The sequence below is a fragment of the Pseudorca crassidens genome, chromosome 20 (genome assembly GCF_039906515.1).
Source record: "Pseudorca crassidens isolate mPseCra1 chromosome 20, mPseCra1.hap1, whole genome shotgun sequence".
Lineage (NCBI taxonomy): Eukaryota > Metazoa > Chordata > Mammalia > Artiodactyla > Delphinidae > Pseudorca > Pseudorca crassidens.
Window position 1 is genome coordinate 15155245 of NC_090315.1, and position 20266 is coordinate 15175510.

The 20266-nt window shown below is 56.1% G+C and overlaps 1 protein-coding gene across 13 annotated transcripts in view; it reads right to left on the bottom strand.

Moving 5' to 3' along the window:
* Positions 1-1196: 1196 nt before the first annotated feature.
* SIPA1L3 (signal induced proliferation associated 1 like 3) overlaps positions 1197-20266 on the bottom strand; it is a 237344-nt gene continuing 218274 nt past the window's right edge. For 8 of the 13 annotated variants that reach the window (XM_067719505.1, XM_067719495.1, XM_067719496.1 and 5 more), the window contains 6 exons: positions 15722-15887; positions 14624-14867; positions 9842-9985; positions 6525-6660; positions 4720-4801; positions 1197-3435 (listed from right to left, as the gene is read on the bottom strand). In XM_067719505.1, coding sequence (XP_067575606.1) covers positions 3292-3435; positions 4720-4801; positions 6525-6660; positions 9842-9985; positions 14624-14867; positions 15722-15887 — 916 coding nt within the window. In that variant the 3' untranslated portion in view covers positions 1197-3291. The other 5 variants (XM_067719503.1, XM_067719504.1, XM_067719506.1 and 2 more) reach the window with 5 other exon arrangements.

The following is a 20266-nucleotide window of genomic DNA, read 5'->3' on the forward strand; positions in this document are numbered from 1 at the left end:
GAGAACAGCTTGTTCCGCCGTTTCCGTGCTGGAGGGGGGAGGGCAGCATGGGTTGAGGATGGGGCCTCAGGGAGGGCGGAGACAGGGAGAGTGTCTGGAACACTCTAGAATTTTTAGGAGATGTGGAAATAGCTGGTCCACCTCCTCTGGAAAAAGGATATATAACCGTTTTGGAAAAAGATTTGTTGTGTGTGTGGGGGGCGGGTGTGTGTGTGCGGGAGAGTCTAGGTTACAGAAGCATCAGGTTTGAGCACGGAAACGGTAAACTGCATCACAGGTAAATGTCTAGGTGGGCCAGAAAGCCCCGGCCGTGGGGCCAGCCCTGTCCAGAGAAGGGGCTGCTTCTCAGATCCAGGTGGAGCTGGACCTAGACTTCCCACCAGAAGCCGGACCTTGGGATTCTCACATGAAATTTCGAGGTCTGGAAAATAAGTTTGACCCTGATCCCCGGGTCAAACTGCGAAAGTGTTTCGCCAGGGCAGCTGCAGATCTGGGCCCAGGAGTGAAGACCGCTCCCACCTAGGAGAGCCCCTAGGCCCGGGGCTGAGGTCCCCGGACACCTCCACCTCTCCCCGAGCCCCCGGGGCCTGGAAGCAGGGGCTGCTCTTCACTCCAAACCACCGACTGGCTGACTGGCAGAGGGAGGCCTACTCCCACCGAGGGCGGGTGCGGTGTCAATGAGCTGGCACCGGCAGGGTGTGGCCTGGGGCGACAGCCCCGCTCAAGGAGGCGGGGCCCCTCAGTTCCGCGTCTTGCTGCAGAGGACAGCGTTACCAAGCTCGAAAATCCAGCTTTCTTTCTGTACCATCTCCAGATTTTAAAAAGTTGACCATTAATTTTAAAACCAACACAACTCCGTGGGCCGGGTCTGGCTCTTAGGCCTCAAGTATATGAATTCTGTGGTAAAACCTTCCTCTTTTTAACTTAAGAATTTCTTACATTCGGGGGAACTCCCCGGCGGTGCAGTGGTTAGGGACTCCATGCTCTCACTAAATTCCTTACATTCTGAGTGTTGGATTTCTGTCACTTGGGTTTCAAGAGAAAGAGAATGGTGCTCCCTGGTTCTTAGGGGTGTGTGCGTGCATCGGGGGGGTGACGGCGTTTGGGACAAGGGGGACAGGAGGAGGGGGCTGACGCTGGATCACACCCGCTTCTCAGGGAGTCCAGGCAGCTGCTCAGCTAGCGAAGACACAAGCCACTTCTATGAAACATTTATTTCCTTTAAAACCTCCAGAAACATGCCAGAAAATCTCAAGACGGGGATGGGGTGGGGGGTGGGGGGAGATAATAAAGAATAAAAAAATCCAAATGAAACAAATCAACATAAAAAAAAAACCCTGCTGCTATCTTCAGCCATCAGATAGAACACCAAACTCAAATTAAATGTGCTTTGCAGAGATCCTTTAGAAATAACAGACAACAAAACCCCAAATCATAATTTACACTTGTCGATGTACATGATTAGGTCCCCAAAATGATTCAAATGATCTGAAGATGTGAGGAGACAACTTAAAAAAACAAAAATGGGTGGGGGAGGGGTGAGCCCCAGGCTAGGGTCTGAGGAAAGGGTGGGGTGGTAAGTGGTCCTGGAGAACCCTCCCCAAAAGGGACCCGGGAAGAGGGGCAGAGACATCACAGTAGCTGGCCAGGGCTGAGGACCCGGCAGGCGCCCCTCGCAAACCACAGGTGAGGGAGAGGAGATGGCAGACCTGAGGGCCTTTCTCGCGGGACTGCAGTGCTGCCGAGGGGCCAGAGGTTGACGGCAGGGAGGCACGACGAGGGTCCTTTTCTCTTGCTCCTTCAACGTCTGTGTCCTGTGCGGTCGGTCCCCAGAGCCTCCTTCCCTGAGGTTTCCGGCCCCAGAGAGGAGGTGGCGGGGTCTCCGGATGGGACTGGACCGCCCGGTGCTGGCCCCCCGCCGGAGCGAGCCGCTCTCAGCTGGGCCCCCCGGCCCGCCTGCCCACCCTGCTTTCGTCCCCAGCCCACGGGGGACGCGCCTCGGTCCTCAGCTTGAGGTTGGGGGAATCCACAGACTGTGGCCGTACAGACTTGTTCTGGCGCAACTCCACATGAAAAAATAAATATATATATATATTTTTTTGTTTGTTTGTTTTTAAAGGAAAAAAGAAACTGTTTCCTGGGTGAACAGCGTAGTACCACACCGGCCTGGCTGCCTGGCCAGCTGCCCCTTATTGCCTCGAGAGAACCAGCGTCTTGTGGGGTTAGCACAGCAAGGCGCTCCCCGGGGAGCACAGTGACGGTGTCCGATGTTGCTGCTGCTACTGCGGGGCCTACGAGATGGGCCGAGGGGCTTTGCAAAGGGAAACAAAAGCGGAGAGGAGAGGGAGGCTGCCTCCCTCCGGCCCGGATCTGACGGCTCCGTGGAGCCCCTCCTGGTGCCCGGGAGGGGCCGGGGCTGACGGAGCTGGGGAGGAGGAGGGGTGGGCTGTGCCGGCTCTGCCGCTGGGCCTGGCCGGGTCAGCAGCTCGCAGGCGGAGGGGCCCAGGTGCCGTGGCCTCTGGCAGTCAAGGGACTGGTAGACAAAGGCTGGAGAAATGGTCCCGAGCGTGCAAATACCTTCCCCCTCAAAGAAGTTAACTCTGGATGGGGTTTCCTCGCTCCACCCTGGGACCTCCCAAGACAATAAATGAAACTCTAAGAAAGTGCTCCTGGTTGCTTTTTGGAGGATAGGGTAGGGAGGGGGCAATGTCCATGCTTTCTGGAGCCAGCGCACCAGGGACCAAGAGCCCCGGCCCACTTCCACGCCGGCCCGCACCTCTCCGGGCGTGAGGGGAGAGCGGGATGGTTTCCCGCTGTGATTTCTCAGGCAGGGGTCTTGGCCCCATAAGCCCAGACGCTGCTGTGTGTGGTGAAGAAACCCAGTTTGGGGATTCCTGGAGCTGTGGGGTTTGGAGACTCGCTCCTGCCCTCCACCCCCTTCCTACAGCTTCCAGTGGCTTGGTCCTAGGAAGAGGCTGGATGTGGATGGCAGGATGGGACCCTGGGGGCAGTGTGGGCGTGGCCCAGCCCCCAGGAACCTCAGATGGCGGCTCAGAGGGAGACCACGTCGCCCTCTGGGGCTCGAGGGCCAGGAGTGGACCCCAGCTCACAGCCCCGTGAGGCCTCCCTCAGGTCCCACTGCCACCCCAGGTGTCCGTGTCCACGGGAGGGCGGTGGGGCCCTGGCTGCATAGCTCGGTCACACCTGCAACCAGAAGCCGGGCTGAAGGAGAGGACAGCAGGAGCCCCCGGTCTGCCCAGGCGGAGGGGGGCAGGTGGCAGCCTCCCCACCTCAGAGTTCCTTCTTTTCCCTGCAGAAGATCTCGGCGAACTTGCGTAGCTGCTCGCTGGCGGCCTGGGACTCCTCCTGCAACCGCTGGTTGTTCTGCCTCAGGCTGGCCACCTCCGACTGCAGCACCGCCTTGTCTTGCTTCTCCTGCGGGGGCGGGGGCTGGCATCAGCGGGCGCACCTTGAATGGCTCCCCGGGGCCTGCGAGCCCCGCTAGGCCGTGGTTTAGAGCCAGGCTGCCAGGGTTCAAATCCCAGCTCTGCTTCTCAACAGCTGAGCAACCTTGGGCAAGTCTCGGCCCCAGTTTCCTCCGCTCTAAAAGGGGCAGTTGAGAGGTCTCCCTGAGGTCACATGTGTTGAGCTCTCAGAACACAGCCTGACGTGCAGTAACTGACAAGCATCACTGTCATGAGGAGCACCTCATTCCACACTCACAGCCACCCAAGGGTTGGGGACTGTTGTTACCCCCATTTTCCTGGAAGAGGAGACCGGACCTCACACAGCACGTAGGGGGCTGGGATGTGGCTGCAGGGCTGCCCTTCCAGGACAGTGTAAGATGCTCAGGCAGTGACCTGTGCAAGGTCACACAGCATCAAGGGGTCGGGTGGGACGTGAACCTGGGCCCCTATGACCCCTGTGCTTGAGGCTCCCATGTTCGACTCGGCCACCTTTTGGCTTTTTACCCAAACACATATAAAATGACCAGTGAAAGCCTCTTCCACTCTTACTTCCCCTCACTCTTCCACACCCTGGAGATAAGTACAAGGAACAATCTCGAATGTCGCCTTCTAGATATCCCTCTGACCCACAGCTCTTAAACATGTTTTAAGTATGATGATGTTCTAGGAAACGGTCTTGCCACTTGCTTAATCTTCTGCTTGAGTTACTGGACTTCTTTTGTATGTTAGTAAATACACAGATCTCTGTGACTGCTTTAATTGCCTGCAGACCGTTCCGCTGCGCGGGTGTCCTGTCATTTATATAACCATTCTCCTGTCGACGGACAGCTGCACTGGCTCCAATTTTTTATCGCCAGCGGTGCAGCAGCGAACATCCCTGCTCATGGGTCTCTTCGTGCCCGTGCTTGAAATTCTGTTGGACAAGTTCCCACAGTGAAACTGCTGGGTCGACAAGGTACGCAATTACAGTTTTGACAAATATTGTCTGACTACCCTCCAAAAAGGCTGGGCCAATTTATTCTCCCGCCAAGAGGGTATGAGGGTTTCTCTGTGTGCTTTGCCAGCGTTCCCTACTGTCACTTTTTAATCTTCACTCATGACTACATTCGAAGCTGGGCGGCCTCCCCTAGAATAGATGGGGTGTGGGTGGGGACGGGTGCCTCAGCCTCGCTGTCCCCCGCCACCCTCGGGGGGGCCTGGAAGTGCAATGGGGAGGTGCGTGCCACGTGAAGCGGCTGCTTGGCGGCCTTACCTTCTGGAGGTCCGTGTGCAGCTGTTTCAGCATCACTTCCAGTTGGTACACCTTGCCTGTCAGATCCAGGGGTGGCTCCTCACTGGAAGGACAGGGGGCAGGGTCAGGCTCTTGGCCCACAGCTGGGAGGAGCCCGGGATACAGGCTCCCTCTTGTCCCTGAGGCTCTGGGGAGTCCTTTTCTTGCTGGAGGAGAAGGCCACGCTCCACCTGGCGAGGGCACGTCTGTGGATGTCGATGTGGGTCGTGGGAGCACCAGGCCTGCTGTGTGTGCACTCCTCCAGAGGATGGACCATGCGTGTGCTTTTGGGAGAAACTTCCCCCACGTATAACCACCTCAGGTGGCACAGCACAAAGAACACCCCCCCACGCCCATCCACCGAGCCCCCGGCAGGCCCGAGCATCGCTCCGGCACATGGGGCATGTAAGTGGGCAAACGGACGGGAGAGCCTGACTGGTGGACAGGACCAGTAACGATACGGACAATAACAGCCCCCCGCTACCGAGAGCCCACCCTGTACCGTGTGAGGTTTCACCTCACAGTGCGGACGGTGGTTTCCCCACTGGACAGAGGGGAAACCCAGGCTCAGGCGGGGGCTCTGCACCCAGGACCCCAGCCCGTGGCTCCCCCTCTGTGCAGATTCCCCAGGCCTGGGCCCGCCTGGCCCCTGCAGAGGAGGGCAGGCAGCCGAGAAGGCTCCACTGGAAGCTGTGGGAACGCACACACCCGGCAGGGATGCCGGGGTCGGGGAGGCGCGTGGGCTGCAGCAGACGAGAGGGAGACGGGGGTGGGGGGGTCTCCGCCCAAGAAGGGGAGAGGACTCGGCCCTCCCGCCTCTCCCACCCTTTCCTCCCTGCTGGTGCTGCATCTTGGGGAGCTGCAGCCACAATGGGAGACAGGAGGCAGGTGGAGGGAGGTCAACAGTTCAGGGCAAAAGGCGTCCGGGAGCGTGCCCGGAGGTCCCGTCATTTCCACACCCACCCTGCTCCTACCCCTGCCACGGTGCCCCATCTGTAACCACCCAGCTCTGCTATTAGAGTGGGGCCAATCTTTGGTGGAGGTTGAGTTCTAAAGCCACTGTGTGAAGCAAAAAACAAGGAGAGTCAAAACCACCCTCGAAAATTGCTTCAACTGCCCATAAAGTACAGTGCACGACTGCTGTATACAGAACCCTGCACGGTGAGGTGTGCAGATGAGTGTGAAATGCGCTACTGAAATCCACGGACATGCAAACATGCCATTTCCATCCTCTCTCCCTCTTTGTAGTTCTATTTTCTGCCAAGCTGGTGCGGATGAATCTGCTGCACTACATGTGAGATGCCACATGTGAGATGCCCGCCTCCCCGTCCTCCTTCCTCCCCCGGAAGCCTCGTGAGGGCAGGGCTTGGGCCTCCATCACCGCTGTGTCCCCAGACAGCCCAGCACGGGGCCTGCCGGGGAAGAGTGAGAGGTAAATGTCAGGGGAACACATGCGTAATTCAGGAACCTGCAGAGGAGGAGACCCGGGAGCAGACAGACGGGAGGCTGAAGGCCGGGAGCGGGCAGACAGAGGGGGCAGACGAGAGGCCCGGGGGCGGGGGGGAGACTGGGGGGCACTACTTAGTGATTTTGCAAGTTGGCAGTGAAACAATCCTGAGTGCTGATCACAGGGCTGACCCCGACTTGGTCCCTGCTGGGCCCCAGCACGTGGGTTAGTCCAAAGTCTGTCAGGTGAGAGGGGCGGTTGCTCCTGCAGCTACTGCCCAGGGGGTGGTGGGGTGACCTGCCCGGCGGCCTCTCACCCAGCGTGGGGGAAGGAACCTCACCTCATGGTAGGGGTAGTCCTGGGGGTCGGGGGCCCCCTCTCCAGGCTCAGGTGGCTGTGGACAGGACTGTGCGCTGGCGGGATGTCCGGGCTCAGAGCTGGGTCGTTGAGAGAGAAGAGCGAAACGGCTCTTTGCACTGCCGGGCAGAGGGGGGCGGTGGTCGGCAGGGCTCCCGGCTCCTCCTCACCCCACCCCCTCCCCCAGTGACCAAGCCCTCCCTGGAAACTCCAGGACACTGCCAATCACACCCCGGTGAGATCACACAGGCACGTAGGATGGATTCTTGCCAAAATACCAAACCAAATCAGGACACAAACAACAATAACCTGTCCTGATTCTGAGCAAGCCTCCAGACCCGATGACCAGCTTATACAAAATACAAGGGACAGAGAAAGAAATCAAGTTGCGGTGTGGGGAAGTGACCACCCCAACTGGGCAGAAGTGACCTGGCACCGTCAGTAAATAAACGGTAGTGGGAAAAGTGGCCAGAAGTGGATGGGGCTGACGCCGGTGATGAGGACGTGGGGATTCATCATCCTAGTTCTGAGAATGTAAAACTTCAAAAGCAAAAAGGAAAGCGAAACAGAGGATATCAGGTATACGGAAGAGAGGAAAAAATCTCAGGGGGCTGCCTGTTAAAGCAAAGCTTCCCGGGTCCCACCCCAGACACCTGACTGGCTCTGGGGGAGGGGCCCGAGCACCTGCATTTTCAGATGGGACCATTAGGTGATCCTTCTATAATGGCAAGAACTGGTGACAGTCCTGATGCATCCAAAAAGCAGCTGGCTGAGTGAGCCCTAGGACAGCCAGACAATGGAATGTGCGGGGAGTGAACCACCAGAGGTGGGGCTGCGTGTCGCCCCGTGGGGAGAGGGCACCGCTACCTGGCAAAGGCGGGCTCCTTTACATCTCTGTGCTCTTTATATCTCTGTGCTCAAAGAACAGCACAGTGAAAACCCAAATACCCTTCCCCAAGACCCACCCACTGTTAACGGTTTGCCACACTTACTTTCTGCGTGTGTGTGTGTGTGTGTGTATTTTTTTTTTTTTTTTTGCGGTACGCGGGCCTCTCACTGTTGTGGCCTCTCACTGTTGCGGAGCACAGGCTCCGGACGCGCAGGCTCAGCGGCCATGGCTCACGGGCCCAGCCGCTCCGCGGCATGTGGGATCTTCCCGGACCGGGGCACGAACCTGTGTCCCCTGCATCGGCAGGCGGACTCTCAACCACTGCGCCACCAGGGAAGCCCTGTGTGTGTGTGTATTTTATTCCCTAACCATTTGAGAGTAAATTGCCGACATCCTGGTACTTCATCTCTGTGTACTTCACTACCCATCTCCAAAAAGTAAAGACATGCTCCTATATAATCATGAAACAACATCGTACTCAGGAAATTTAACATTTATATGGTATTACTGTCTAATAGATAGTCATCTTGAAATTTCTCCAATTCTCTAAATAACATCCTTTATAGCTGTGGTTTTCTGTCCTGGATACAATATTTCTTCCCTTCGAAAATACTTTTCTATAAACAGTTTCAAACAGGCCCCAAAGCAGAGAAAAGAGCATCATGGGTCCTCATGAACCCATCGCCAGTTTCAACACTTTTCAACATACTCTGGTTCCCTCCCCTGCACTCTCTTTGGTTTTTTTATTCCCCTGATCACTCTTCTCCTTTACGTTTTAAAAACAGCTCATTGTGGTTTAACCAACATACAACCAACTGCGCACGCTGAAAAGTGTACAATCTGGCCCGGTGATGGTGGCAGCCGAGCCTCAAGTCGCCTCATCTGTAAATGGGATCCTAATACATCCCTCAGACTGAAGCACAGAAGAGACGAAGTTTGTAAAGTGATAACGTGCCGGCTGAGGAGATGCTCCGTAATGTCACTGTGGCTGCAGAGTTACCTCCTTCAGGAAGCGCCCCCCACCCCCGAGCTCATCAGGCCTCTGGACAGCAGCGCTGGGCCACTGCCTGGCAGCCACTCTCCCGTGGTTCTGGAGTGTGAGGCTGGGGTATCCCTGAGGCCAGGCCTTGTATTCTCCGTTGCTCTCCCTCCTGCCATGCCCTCCCCACCCCAGAGGCCTGACTGCCTTCATCCCGTGGCTTGGGGAGAGGCTGCAGGACAGGATGGAAGCAATGAATGGAAGCAAAGAGGGAGGAGCTTCCTCCAGGGCCACCTGTCAGATGCGGGCTGGCTCACACGTGGAAATAAGAAGGATGTGTATCGTATGGGTCTGGTTTAACAGATCCTGCTCTGTGCCAGGCCCATGCCGGGCACCCAGTGGTGACTGAGACAGCCCCGGGTCTTGCCATCATTAGAAAGCAAGGGCACAGGCAGAGGGGTCAGGGCTATAGGAGCCCAGAGGAGGTGCCTGATCCAGACTAAGGGATATCAGGGAAGGCTTCCTGGAGGAGGGACAGCAGAGCTGTGGCCTAAAAGATGAAAAATGAGCCAGAAGAATATGGTCTTGTCTGTCAGGGTTTCACAGATGAGGGAATCGAGGCTTAGAAAGGTAAAGCCGCTTGCCCAAAGTCACACGGGAGAGAAGTGGCAGAGACCGCCAGCTGTCCCTCATGGCTTTTCCTTCCCCTTCTCGGTAATAGCACATCACAAATTTCGGCCTCGCACGTGGCCTCACACCCCAGCTTGCCCTGGCCCTGGAACAAGGTGTGGCCGTGACACTCTGACCAATGGGAAGCAAGTGTAGGAGGAGTATAAGGCTTTGGGAAATGTCCTCAGAGCTGGACGTAATGGCCAGAGCTCTAGTGGCCTGACTGTGAGGGTGAGGCACCCCAGGAACGGCAGAGCAGGCGCAGAAGGGGCTTGAGCTGTAATGCGTCTGTGGAAATGCCTTGCCAGCCCCAGACTGCCCACCCCAGGAATTTTTGCTGCATAAAATCTTGTTTGTTTAAGTCATTGTTAATTTGGATTTTCTGCCATTTGCAGCCAAAGTATGTCTAAGTACAATTTGGATTATGACAACTCTGCACACTGTAATAATAACAGACAGTACTGTCTGCTGAGAGCGTGTTCTGTGCCCGACACGTTTTACACACAGACTCCTCCCCGCGGCTCCAGGCAGTGGGTGCAGTCTCATCCCAGTTTTGTAGACAAGGTAACTGGGGGAATCAGACAGATGAAGACATTTGCCCAGGACTGCACAGTGACCAAGGGACAGGGCAGGATGTGAACCCTGCTCCCCCTCATTCTGGAACCCGAGTGTGTTCCCCTTCAAAGCCCCAAGACCCTCCGTGGATCCTTCCAGAAGAGAGAAGGGAGGAGGGATCTGGCGGGCCTGGGTGGAAGGCGCCTACCTTCGTATGCCTTGGCTGCGTTTACGAGGCTGGACCACTCAAGGCCAGCAGCTGTGTCGGGCAGCGGCATCATCCCTGGGTCCAGGCGCCGCAGGGGCCGGTCCCGCCCATCAGCCAGTGAGAGCTCGGAGGCTGAGATGGTGGCTGGGGGGTGGATAGCGGAGAGGGGAGATGGGTGAGTGACAACGTGTGAGAAACAAAGAAATTAACACATTATGTTACACTTCATATACAATTATGTAACATTATGTAACTGTTATACCTGTTAACGTATAATTAAACGAGTACATTATATTTATTAGACGATAAATGCCAGGGAAAACACCCAGCAGGGTAAGGGGGTCGGAGCGTTGGATGTTTACGTAGGTACGATTTTAGGTGCTGGGGGAGGCCTCGCTGAGAAGATGGCCTTTGCACAAAGCTCTGAAGGAAGGGGGGGCGGGCGGGGGCACTTGGGGGAAGAGCATTCTGGGCAGCTGAAAAAGCCCTGAGGCAGGAACATGCCTCGAGGTCTCAGAAACATTGAGGGGGCCCGCGTGGCTGGGACAGAAGGAGAGGCAGAGAGCAGTGGGAGGTGAAGTCACAGGTGACAGTGCTGGACTGTGTGAGGCCCTGTGGGCCATGATGAGAACTTTCTCTCTTCACCTGGGTGACATGGAGCCACAGGTGGGCCCTGAGCAGGGAGGGGTGTGACCTGTCACAGGTGTCCAGAGGGTCCCTCTGGCTTCGTGTGGGGGACAGACGGTAGGCGGGGGGAGCGGGGAGCAGGGAGGCAGTGGGGAGGCCCCTGCGATGGTCCAGGGAGTGAGATGAGGGCGGACAGGACCAGGTGGGGCTGCAGGGACAAGTGGACGGATCCTGGGTCTATTTTATAGGTGGAGTCAATAGTATTTCCTGAGAGCAGATGTGGGCGTGAGACAGAGAAGGGTCCAGGATGACTTCAAGATCTTGGAGCTGGTACCGAGACGGGGAAGGCTGGGGGTGGGATCGAAAGTTAGTTTCTGGGGGCGTGTGAGATGCCTCAGACACCCGTGGGGCGCTGGCCACGTGAGTTTTGGAGTGGAGGAGTGCCAGGCTGCAGATACGATGTGGGGCGCTTCAGCATACGGATGACGTTTAGACGTGGCAGGGTCACCGTGGGGAGACCTGGTCGGTTCAGGTATGACACGCTGGGTAGAGAAAGAGTCTCAGGGTGTTGGAAGTGACAGGTGGCACAAGCACTGCACCAACAGCTGCATTTGCTGCAGAGATAGAGCGAGTCCCCCGTGCTGGGCTTAGGCCCCCGGCCTCAGCTCACCGAGGCCTCACAGCCCCTAAAGGGAAGGGGAGAGAGGATGACAGTGAAGCATAGAGGTCAGGAGGTGACTCAGGCAGGAAGAGCCATGTCCCCAAGGAGCGTGTCCTCTCTGCGGGCACCACGCTGGGTGTTACAGGGATCATCTCACAGTCCCACCTCCAATTAGCCGGGAGGGAGGTGCTGCTATGACCCTGTGAGGCAGAGGGGGCAGCCTACACTCAGAGCGGGAAACTCCCTTGCCTGCAGACTCACGCTCGCCAGTGGTGGCACTGGGGTGTGACACGTGGGGTCTGACACTGACCCTGCTCTAAGCCCAACCCCACACGGCTCTGGTGTTCAGAGGGTCCCTGTTAATATCCTATTTTAACCCTGCTCTCTAGTCCAGAGGCACAAACCTGACTGATAACGGATTAGAATGCTCGCTCCTGGTGACAGCACACTAACAGAAACATACGTAAACAGCTGTTTTTTTTTTCAGCGCTTACTGCATATCAGGCATTGAGCTTAGTGTTTTCCATGAAGAACTTGTTGGATTCTCGGATTAACCCAGTGAAGTGGGCACTGTTTTTGCCCACGTTTTTACAGGCACAGATAGGTTACAGCTGTAACTTCAGGACCTGGGCTACAAACTTGGGCCATCCAGCTCTCAGGACGTGCGGTGCTAGTAAGTGTTGCCCAGTGAATGAAAGCTCAGGGGAATGAATGAGGGCAGGAAGGATGCCGAGCCCTTGACCTCCATGCTCTCCATCTCCAGCCTCCTAGCACCTCACTACTGAGCGGGTGAGGGTTGCGGGAGCAGCTGCCACAGCCAAGCAAGCTATCAGCGGGCGCTGCTGTGAGAGGCTCCTTGGCATGGAGAGCCCTTCATCCGTGAAGCCCAGGCCTTGGCTGACAGCATCTCTTCAGCCCCGACGTGGCTTGGGAAGGGCTCTCGAGCAGGCATGGAGAGGTGGACAGGCCCAGGGCCCCCGGCCACACTGAGGCCAGACGGGACTCTCTGTGGTTCAGGGGGACAGGGGAGTCAGACGGGCAAAGAGAGGTATATGTGTGTGCTTCATGAGACAGAGGGCCCTGGGCTGTGGTCCCCGTAGGGACCCAGACAACCTGGACCCGGCTCTTAGGGAGTCCCCAGTCCAACAGGGGAGACAGACTCATTCCCACACAGTGACAGCCCGGAGTGAGTGGGGCTGTGATGGGAAAACATAAGGCAGAGTGAGCAGGATGGGATGGGAGCAAGCCAGGGGGCTGTGGGGGCCCAGAGGAGGCGTCTGACTCAGCCTGGCAGCCTGGCTGGGGAAGGAGGATTTCCTGGAGGCAGCAGCATCTTTTTTTTTTTTTTTGATGTGGGCCATTTTTTAAAAAATTAATTAATTAATTTATTTTTGGCTGTGTTGGGTCTTTGTTGCTGCATGTGGGCGTTCTCTAGTTGCGGCGAGCGGGGGCTACTGTTCATTGTGGTGCTCGGGCTTCTCATTGCGGTGGCTTCTCTTGTTGCGGAGCACAGGCTCTAGGCACATGGGCTTCAGGAGTTACGGCACGCAGGCTCAGTAGTTGTAGCTCGTGGGCTCTAGAGTGCAGACTCAGTAGTTGTGATGCACAGGCTTAGTTGCTCCACGGCACGTGGGATCTTCCTGGACCAGGGGTTGAACCCGTGTCCCCTGCACTGGCAGGTGGATTCTTAATCACTGCGTTACCAGGGAAGTCTCTGATGCAGACCATTTTTAAAGTCTTTGTTGGATTTGTCACAGTATTGCCTCTGTTTTATTTTTTTGGTTTTTTTTGGCCCAAAGGCATGTGGGATCTTAGCTCCCCGACCAGGGATCGAACCCGCACCCCTTGCACTAGAAGGCGAAGTCTTAACCACTGGACTGCCAGGGAAGTCCTGGCAGTGGCATCTTAGGTGAGACTGAAAGGATGAAGCAGAGCTACTCAGGGGCATTCTGTCTGCCCTGTGTGGGTCTGTGACCTTCGTGCACATTACCCCTGCCCTGGCCCCTCTTGCCTTCTCCTCACGATGTGTCAAATGCCTACTATGTGTCGGGTTCTGCCTGCAGCACGGACAGGGCAGTACAGGCAAGATGCAAATGAAGGAGACACAGAGTGAAGCTGCAAGAGGAACTGCCAAGAAGCTCAGCCCCACAAGGGCAGGGCTGCTCTGACGCGCTCCTGCTGTGTGCCTCGTGCCTAGAGCAGAGCCCGGCCCAGAGCAGGTGCTCAAGAAACATCCGTGGAACGAAGGCAACGGAGGGGCAGGCCGGGTGCTCTGGAGTTTAAGACGGGAGGGATGACGCAGGCTGGAGCTTAAGGGAGGCCTCCAGAGCGATAACTGAGCAAAGCCCTGAAGGAGAAGCAGGAGTTAGTTATCGAGAACAGGGTTAGGGGAAGAGCATGGCCAGCAGAGAGACCAGCCATGTGGAATGCCCTGAGGCGAGAGAGTGGCGGACAGAAGGATCTAAGGGAGGGTACTGTGAAGTGGAGGGACTGAGGTGGGGCTCCCCCCATGGGGCAAAACACCAGGCAAGGAGCATGGACCCAGATACTAGGTTAATGGGGAGCCATGGAAGAATTTTAAGGGGGGAGATAGAACCCCTCAAAAAAGTCCCAGATCCTCCTCCAACCCATCCCCTGCAATGTACAAAAGGGTTCCATCTAGATGCTACAGGGGCACAGGTCCTCAGCTGAAACCCTTGGGGTGGACACATCTCTGAAGTCAAGATTCGTTGGGATTTGATAAAGTATGATGCGCTATGTATACATACACACCCAGAAGGTCGGCAGTACCCCTATTCAACACACTAGCGCTCCTCAACGAAGCGACTGTTCGTTCACACCACGTGGGGTGAAGGAGGACCATAAACGGCCTCGCATCCGTTCAGGTCGAGCCCTGCTGCCCAGCGAGCCTGGCCCAAACTTCTGCTCGGCCTTTCAGTTTCAGAGCCTTTGGGGCTGTGGATAAGGGATTACAGGCTGGGCTGAAGGTACGGCCAACCCCAGCCAGCCCACAGCTTTTTGATGGGGGCCGTGTGCACAGCGCCCCCTTCAGTAATTATTTGCTGATGCTGGTCACACCCCTGTACCCCCTTCCCTTCCAGAGCTGGCAGGCCTGGGGGACGTCACTTACGCAAATAAACATTCACGAGGCGATCTGCTTGGTGCTGGAAGCGGGGTCAGGACCCTAGGGATGAGCTCCCCAGTCTGGAGACACCTAGAGAGACTAACACCCTCTCTCTGGTCTCAGATGACCCCCGTCCTTGGGTGCCCCCATCCCTAGGTGACCCCTGATGCTTGGCCAACGACCCCTTGTTCTGTGGGTGACACCCGGTGCTCCATCCTCAGGGCCCCCGAAGCTCCCGTGCGCTTCGGTTCCCTCCGTCAGCTGACTGACACTGATGACCCCCAGCCTTTGATCTCTAGGCGAGCTGCGTGCTCGTGCCCCCTGCTCCCACCCCCTCACCCTCACCCAGCTCCTGGGTGCCCGGGCTCACATTTCTTCTCCGGGAAGCCGTTGCCGGTGGCAGGGGTGGTGCTGGGGCCGCCGGGCGGGTGGGCGTGCTGGTGCTGGCGGCGGGCGGGCAGCGTGCTGGAGGGGAAGGCGCAGGTGCTGGTGAAGAGCACGTCGCTGGGCAGGCCCGGCTCCAGGCCGGCAGGGTTGGCAAAGCTGGGCTCCCGACGCCCGCTGCACAGGCTCTCGTCCGACAGCGTCCGCTGCAGGCTCTTCTGTGGCGACTGCTGCCAAGACAGGGGTGGGAGGCGGGACGCCCGGCGCGGTCACGGCCAGGCCCAGCCAGGGTCGCCGTCCTCGGGGGCTTCTTCCCGTCCTGGACGTCTGCGGTCTTTACCCAACCACCAACCATTTCTGCTCCCTTTTTGGTCAACGTACTCCAATTTTCTCCTGGGGATCCCTCTTACCCCCTCTGCAGCCCACCTTATTCTGGAGGGCCGACCCCACCCTCCAGCTCCAGGTGAGGTCAGGGAAGGCAGGGGTGACCTGAGCTGGAGCTTGAGAGCCAGTCATTGGTGGGGACCACGCGGGACAGAGTGCTGGCTTCCCCCAGAGCTCAGGCTGGTGGGAGGGAACCCCAGAGAGACTGCTGCCACCCAGGTCCCCACAAGAGAGCTCGCAGCCAACGAGGGAGGGAGGGACAAGAGGGAAAAGAAGCAGGGCATGTGTGAGGGGACTGAGGACGCCTGCTGTTTTGGCCCCCCCACCCCTGGGTCACAAGAGCCTAAATGCCCCCTGGGCCCCGCGCCTGCACTCCTGGTCCTGTGGTCCGGGGGTGGGGGCTGCTTCCAGCCTGGGCTCCACAAGAAGGACGTGAGAGCCAGTAAGAGCATCCCGGTCCAGTCGCGTGAGCTACGGCGGAGATAAATCCCCTGCAAGCCTGCCAGGCTGGCTCACGCTGTGATCCTGCCCCTGACCAGCTCGACGTCCTGACTCCTGGCTGCGGAGCCACACACCCAAACAGGCCAGCAGGTGCCGCGGGCAGAGGCGGTGGGCAGGCAGAGGCAGTCCTCCTCCCCCCACCAGCCTGTCTGATTGTGTGTGTGTGTAGGGGGGCAGGGGCGGGGCAGCCTCTACGTACTCTGGCGTCTCTCTCCTGCTCGGGTGCCAGGTTGTCCATGATGATGAGTTTCTTCAGGTCGTCCTCGATGGTGGACTTGTAGTTCTTCCGGGGAGAGCGGAGGTCTCGGAGGGAGGCCCTCAACCGCGGCTGCCCAAAGACGTTTTTGGTGTTGCTGTCCACCTGCCTGGAATGAGAGGGTCATGGTCAAGGTCAGAGGGGTCTCGGGAGGCTCAAGCTGCTTCTCAAGGTTGTCCTGACACGGGAAGGCTGGCCGCCGCTGGGCGAGCGACCGCAGCTTCTCCACAACATCTGGTGCAAGTGGGATAGAGGAGAGACTTGGTTTACTCTCTCGACTCGCTCATCCCACAGATGTTGCCTGGGAACCTACCCTGTGCCATGCGTGTTCTTGGCGGGGGGAGGGGGGGATACAGCGGTGAACGTGAAGCGGACTCCAGTCAGAGAGACTGACAATGAATAAATGAACAAAGACAGAGACCCCATAATGTGAGGTAGAGAGAGGTATTCTGAAGAGAAATAAAGCTGGGTAAACGGATAGGGATCGCTGGGGATGGAGGCTGGCTTTTCTGAGGGGATGACATCGGAGCAGAAACTTGGAGAGGAAGGCAGGAATCCACCTGGTATGTGGAAGAGGACACAGGGCAGAGGGGACAGCAGTTGTTGGGCTGTGAGGTGGGAACAGGCTCGGTGAGCTTGCAGAGCGGCGGGGATGAGTAGCTGAGGGGGAGGAGGTGAGGCCTGGGAGGCGCTGGGGCAGATGTGCTGGAACTCATGAGCCACGGAGGGGACTTGGGGTTGCATCTAGGGAGCCTCTGATGTGGTGAGTGCTAGGTCCTGATGTGCCTTTTAGAAGGGTCTCAGACAGAAAAGTGACCCTCATGGAAGCAGGGAGACAGTGAGGAAGGGAGGCAGTTGTTCAGGTGGGAGACTGAGGTGGCCTGGACCAGAGGTTCCAACCACAGAAGAGGGAATGGGGTCCCACAGAGGGAGAATTCCCCAAAGGGACCAGTCCCTTTGGGCAAGTGCAGGGCCAAAGGCAGCAGACCCCTGGCCTGAGTGTTCCAGGGCCTGGCACCAGATCTCCCTAACTTTGGTCTCCTCATCCACCACGTGGGGTAAGACAGCTCACACGTCACGGGGTGGCTGGGAGGATCTAGACATGAGGTACCTGCACCTGTTCCTGCTGTGGGACCCTGGGCAAGTCACACCACCTCTCTGATCCTTGGTTTGCTCATCTGGAAAACACGCTGACCTCACAGCATTTTGGGGTTTGCTGCAAAGCGCTTGGCCAGCACCTCACAGAACAGACAATGGGGAAATGAGAGCTGCTCTTATAACTGTTTACCCGAGGCTGCCCGGCACCCCGAGCTGCACACAGTCCTCTCCTGCTGCTCCCATCCCCTCCGCTGGCTCCGCAGGCCGTCATCCCCGGCTCCCTGGCCCTCTCCTGGCCAAGGCTGGCTCCCGGGGGCTCTGTGTCCTCCACTCCTGGGACCTCCCCTGAGATCTCCTCTTGCCTTCTGATTCCGGCCCAGCCTTTGGGATCAGGTTTTACTTCCCCAGTGAAAACCAGATCCCTCCCCTGAGGTGTTGCCACTCCCCAGGAGAGAGATAACGACAGCTAAGAGGAGCACAGCACCAGGCATGATCCGCCAGCCTGAGGGCTCCACGTGTGCTAACCTGTGAAATCTGCACAGCAGCCCTTCCTGGGAGCCGCTATTACTAGCATCTCCATTTTACAGGTGGGAAACTGAGGCACAGAGAGAGAAAGTAACTGTCCAAAGTCACACAGCCTATGAATGGAGGAGCCAGGATGCCAGCCAAGGCCACCAGGCCTCCGAGCCCACGGTGTCACGATCACGCTTGGCGGTCACGTTTGTACCACAGAGATGGCATATGAGAGCTGTACAGTATGTGGAATATAATCACATTTGGTTTAATAATATGCTTTTATATGCTGAAAAAAAATTCTGGAAGAAATTATGAACGATTACCTCTGGGAAGTAGTAGTCTTATTAGGAGGTGGAAAAATGAGATTTTTACTTTTCACCTGATACCAACACCCTTCTGAACTGTCTGAATTTATTTTGCTATAATCATGTGTTATAACAATAATAATATAAAAACTAGAGCTGGCACCTAGACGTCTTCATTTTGTAACTCAAGAAAGAAAAAGAATCTTTGAACCCAGGAAGAAATAAGATATCTTGGGCTCTTGAGGGGATTGAAGTCTACGTTTTTTCTCATTTTCTCAGCTGCCAGCCTTGGGATTTTAACAAAGGAAGGAAGAAAAGGTAGTAAGTTTTTTCTTGTGAGGTCGTATTCCTTCTCAAATGAGAATTCCAGGTCTAGGGTAATTCTGGCTCTGTCATTATTAGGGAAGTATGCTCTTTGGGCAAAGGAAAAGCATCCTATCCAAAAGAGAGAAATAGAGATACAAAGACAGAAAGAGACGTATATACCCCAGAGTACGTGCTGCTCCCTTGGGAGCTGGAAGGGGATTCACCCCTCCCTCTTCCCTTTTGATTTTGCCATTTCCCAGAATCCTCTGCACAAGGGGAGTATGTGACTCAGCGCAGGGCGCGCCTGAGCCCATCAACCTGGTGTGGGAGCAGGCCGGGCCTCCAGCTCATCCACCGCAATAAACCGGCGCTGTCCCCGAGGCTCCCCTCTGCAAGGGGTGTAAAATTACCTGCTGAAAACTTTAACATGTGCGCTTTCTCTACCCTGGGAGTTCTACATCTGGGAGTGTGTCCTTTAATGTGCCAGGTGTATGGGGACCCATGTGTGCCTGGTGTGTGGGGACACTTCATGGGGTCCTGTCTCTGGAGCAAACAGAATTGGCCAGCAGGGGAAGGGCGAGGCCCCACAGGGAGGGACAGTGGCATCACTGCTGCTGAAGAGAAGCGGAGTTGGTCCACATGACATGGGAAGAGGTTCGCCCAGATATGTGTCATGGGAATAAAGAAGTGGTATTTATGGTGCGAAATCATTTTTAGAAAACAAAACTCGCACACAGCTTAGCTTGGTATACTGAAGTTTACCAAAGTCTCAGCTCCAAAGGTGGATATGTGGGGATTCACTTTCTAAAAATGTTCCTCACCACAGCCCACGAGGTCCGAAACAATCTGTCCTGCCCGGTCTCAGCCCTCATCTCCTCCCACACAGGCTTCCCAAGGTTCCTTAAACATGCCAGGCATGTTCCTGCCTCAGGGCCTTTGCACTGGCTGCTCTGTCTGCCTAGAGCGCCTCCCCAGCATTCCCCGTGAATGGCAGCTTCTCATCCATCCAGCTTGGCTCAACTGTCACCTTCTCACCTCCCCTGGCCACTTGACCTTCTGGAGCTCCCTCCCAGCCCAGGTGAGTTCCAACACGCAATCCTGTGCTACTTCTTCACTGTATCCATCTCATGATGATTTGTTCTGTGTGCTTGTGTTTGTGGTTCCACTCCTCCCACCTGACTCAGAGCCTTCTGTATTCTATGTCCAGTGTTGGGAACAAGGCCTGCCACATTGCAGGCACTCCAGATTAGTGGTTAAACGTGTATCACATGGAACCAACCAGCCAACCTCCCTACCCATCTTCTTCCTTCCTTCTAACCTTCCTTACTCTCTCCTTTCTTCTTCCAACAAGCTTAAATGACTTTTATAAAACAGGAAAAAGTATAGAGACACTTTACTCTCTATACTTTAAAAAGTCAAGCCAAAAGAACAGAACTATTCCTTCCCTGCTCTGTTTGGGTTCATTTGCTAAATTGCCTTCCCAGCTCCCAGGACCTCCAGGACTCCTAATTCTACAGCGGAAGGCTGGTTCACTGGAAGAAATCCTGCTAGAACCTTCTCCCCTGACCCTCAACTCTGTACCTATCTATCCACTGCAAGTTCCACATGGCTGACACTGTTAGTGGGCTGTTGGGACATGTCTAAAGAGAAAAAGTATGATGAAGTTCAGTTTGGAGAGTCAAACTGATCATTTTTGCCCTTATTCGCTTTCTTCTGAAAGAATTTTCCAATGTATTTTCTTTTTTTAAATTTATTTTTGGCTACGTTGGGTCTTCGTTGCTGCACGCAGGCTTTCTCTAGCTGTGGTGAGTGGGGGCTACTCTTTGTTATGGTGCGTGGGCCCCAGAGCATGCAGGCTTCAGTAGTTGCAGCATGTGGGCTCTAGGGCATGCGGGCTTCAGTAGTTGTGGCGTGTTGGCTCAGTAGTTGTGGCTTGCGGGCTCTAGAGCACAGGCTCAGTAGTTGTGGGGCACGGGCTTAGTTGCTCTGCGGCATGTGGGATCTTCCCAGACCAGGGATCAAACCCGTGTCCCCTGCGTTGGCAGGTGGATTCTTAACCACTGCACCACCGGGGAAGTCCCCCAATGTATTTTCTAAATTGAAAATTTTAAGCAATAATTTATAATGGCATTAATTCCAGGTTAAAAAAAAAAAACAAAACACCAAACTGGGCTTGTGCATCTCTGATCTTTTTCCTTCTTCTCAAGATCTCTGGTCTCCATAAATGCTTAAACCTAATGACCTCTGAGGATAAAATGGACTA